We start from the raw sequence: 2,499 nt of genomic DNA, 5'->3' as shown, positions 1-2,499 counted from the left end.
ATCCATCCATCCATCCATCCATCCATCCATCCATCCATCCATCCATCCATCCATCCATCCATCCATCCATCCTAACCAACCAATCCATCAATCCATCCATCCATCCATCCATCCATCCATCCATCCATTCATCCATCCACCCATCCATCCTTACCAACCAATCCATCCATCCATCCATCCATCCATCCATCCATCCATCCATCCATCCATCCATCCATCCATCCATCCCTCCACCAAACGACCCATCCATCCATCCATCCATCCATCCATACCAACCAATCCATCCACCCATCCATCCATCCATCCATCCATCCATCCATCCATCCATCCATCCAACGATCCATCCATCCATCCACCCACCCATCATCCATCCATCCATCCATCCACCCACCCATCATCCATCCATCCATCCATCCATCCATCTATCCATCTATCCACCCACCCATCATCCATCCATCCATCCATCCATCCATCCATCCATTACAGATGTAATGGAAAAAATCTCTACTCATTCCTGATACTCACAGCTGCCAGTTTGTCAAAACGAGCAAACAGTTCGTTAAGCAGCTTGACAAGCTCCTGGGCGCTACAGGCCGAGGATAACTGGGTGAATCCTACAATGTCTGCAAACAGGATACTGCAACCAAAGTACAGAAACAACATCAAACTATCACTATCTGCAGAGACGGCGGTCACAGAGCTAACTTTGCGGTCCTGACCTGACGTTTTCATGGCGGTACATGTACATGGTGTTGAACTGCTGCTGCTGTTGAACTTCATTCTGGTTGGCCTGGTTCTTCATGCCCTGCAGCATCTCGTCGGCTATATGTTTTGGTAGGATAGACAGTAGCAGCTCCTCCTGCACGAKCAGTAAGAGGAAATGTGTCATGTTTGTTTAGCAAGGGGAAAGGAACAAATGTACTCGTGTGTGTCTAATTACATATGCATGTATAATTTGTCAAACTAGATTAATTAGTGGCTCTCAAGAGACCAGCTGCTCTGAATGTGTTCACGCTTTTATTAATGAAAACAAAACGAAAGAAATTCAAGTTAAACAAATTTATCTAAACCCTCGTAAGTTATGAAAAATGTTCAGCAAATGAAACATGTTTCCATTTGATACCCCCAAAGCAAAGGAGACATTATTTATGCAAGTCCCTAATGGCAGAGCCACGGATGAAAACAACCGTCGCTCTAATCAACCTATTAGACTGAATCTAAGGTAAACACAGAGTAATAAGGCAGTGCCTCTCTAATTCATTTGTGTGTTAGTGCAGGTGAGCGTTTCTGTGTGTCTGTCTGCCTGAAAGAGTTAAGTTTAGGTTCTTGTGCTCTCACATGAAAATACAATAAAAGGAGGTGTTCGTTGTAATGAAATAATTCGTTTTTAGGTGAAGAAATGTGTTAAGGAGTAGGTTAGAAGAATATAATCCTCCCCTCACCTGCTGGGTGCTCTGCTCCTCCAGAGTCAGTTTCACCTGCAGAGACTGACGAGCTTCCAAAAACGCCGTGCGGTACTTCCTGTCTGCCATGTAGAACGACATCACCCCCACGATGGCTGCACACAGGTACAGCATCACGTTGGCAAAGAGCTGAAGAGAAGGGAAAGTGTTACTTCATTTTAAAGGAGAAAACCTTAACTTTTATCTACAACAATATCTCAAGGCAACAAACTGAACATCTATAAATAGTCTCCAAATAGGATTTAAACTGACTTTAACATGTTTGTATGGTGCATTCCAATCTTTTTTATGCTTTGTAATCTGGTATAAAAGATTAAAAAGACATGCTTCAAAACTACAAAAAAAAAAAAAAAAAAAAAAACAAGTTTAAAATAACTTATTAAAAAATCATATTCTATAAAACAATTTATTTTGTAACACTAATAAGTTTATTAATCATTTTCATAAGCAGTTTTTATTTGAAATCAACAAAATCAGTAAAGTTTGATTAAGCATTTAAGGTAACCATCTCTTTAGTGATGACAAAATGGTCCCTAAAAGGATTTTTTCAGCTTCTTTGGCCTTAAAGGAGATACTTCAGACATTCTGAAGTAGGGTTCTAGAGAAAGGTAATGAGCAAATAATATCTCACCTGTTAGAGATTGCTTTTTGAAAAACATCAGTTTGGGTACAGAGTTTGGATTGGATTAAATGTTAGCTCCTCAGTGCAGTCAGAATTAAAATTAACTCTAAAACGTAACATTTAAAGTTTATCTGAGTCCATAGAACCACACTTCAAAACATCTGATCCATCCTTTTAACAATTTGCACGTCTATCATACCCAATATCATCAGTTTCAGCTATTTTGTTTGGCTAATGGTCATTTACAGCTGTAATGAATTTGGCATTGTAAATCCTAATATGATGTAATGCAGGGGTTCTTAACCTTTTTGACCTCGGGGCCCAATTTGTTGAACATAACACGAGGCCCAGTCACTCATTACCAACGCATGGATCAAAATGATAATTATTCTAAATCTTGGTTTAATTTTTATT

At 39.8% G+C, this 2,499-nt stretch overlaps 1 protein-coding gene across 1 annotated transcript in view; it reads right to left on the bottom strand.

Moving 5' to 3' along the window:
• The window catches only part of LOC106520047 (adenylate cyclase type 3), a 14,293-nt gene that overhangs the window by 10,073 nt on the left and 1,721 nt on the right, over window positions 1-2,499 (bottom strand). Inside the window, exons 2-4 of the mRNA XM_014011961.1 lie at window positions 1,443-1,592; window positions 720-859; window positions 526-637 (exon numbers count right to left, since the gene is read on the bottom strand). Of these exons, the coding sequence (XP_013867415.1) occupies window positions 526-637; window positions 720-859; window positions 1,443-1,592 (402 nt within the window). The remainder of the gene's footprint in view (window positions 1-525; window positions 638-719; window positions 860-1,442; window positions 1,593-2,499) is intronic.

The sequence above is a fragment of the Austrofundulus limnaeus genome, unplaced genomic scaffold, assembly GCF_001266775.1.
Source record: "Austrofundulus limnaeus strain Quisiro unplaced genomic scaffold, Austrofundulus_limnaeus-1.0 Scaffold86, whole genome shotgun sequence".
In the NCBI taxonomy this organism is placed as follows: Eukaryota; Metazoa; Chordata; class Actinopteri; order Cyprinodontiformes; family Rivulidae; genus Austrofundulus; species Austrofundulus limnaeus.
Note: the sequence above shows the minus strand (reverse complement) of the source record. Positions and strands in the feature narration are given on the sequence as shown.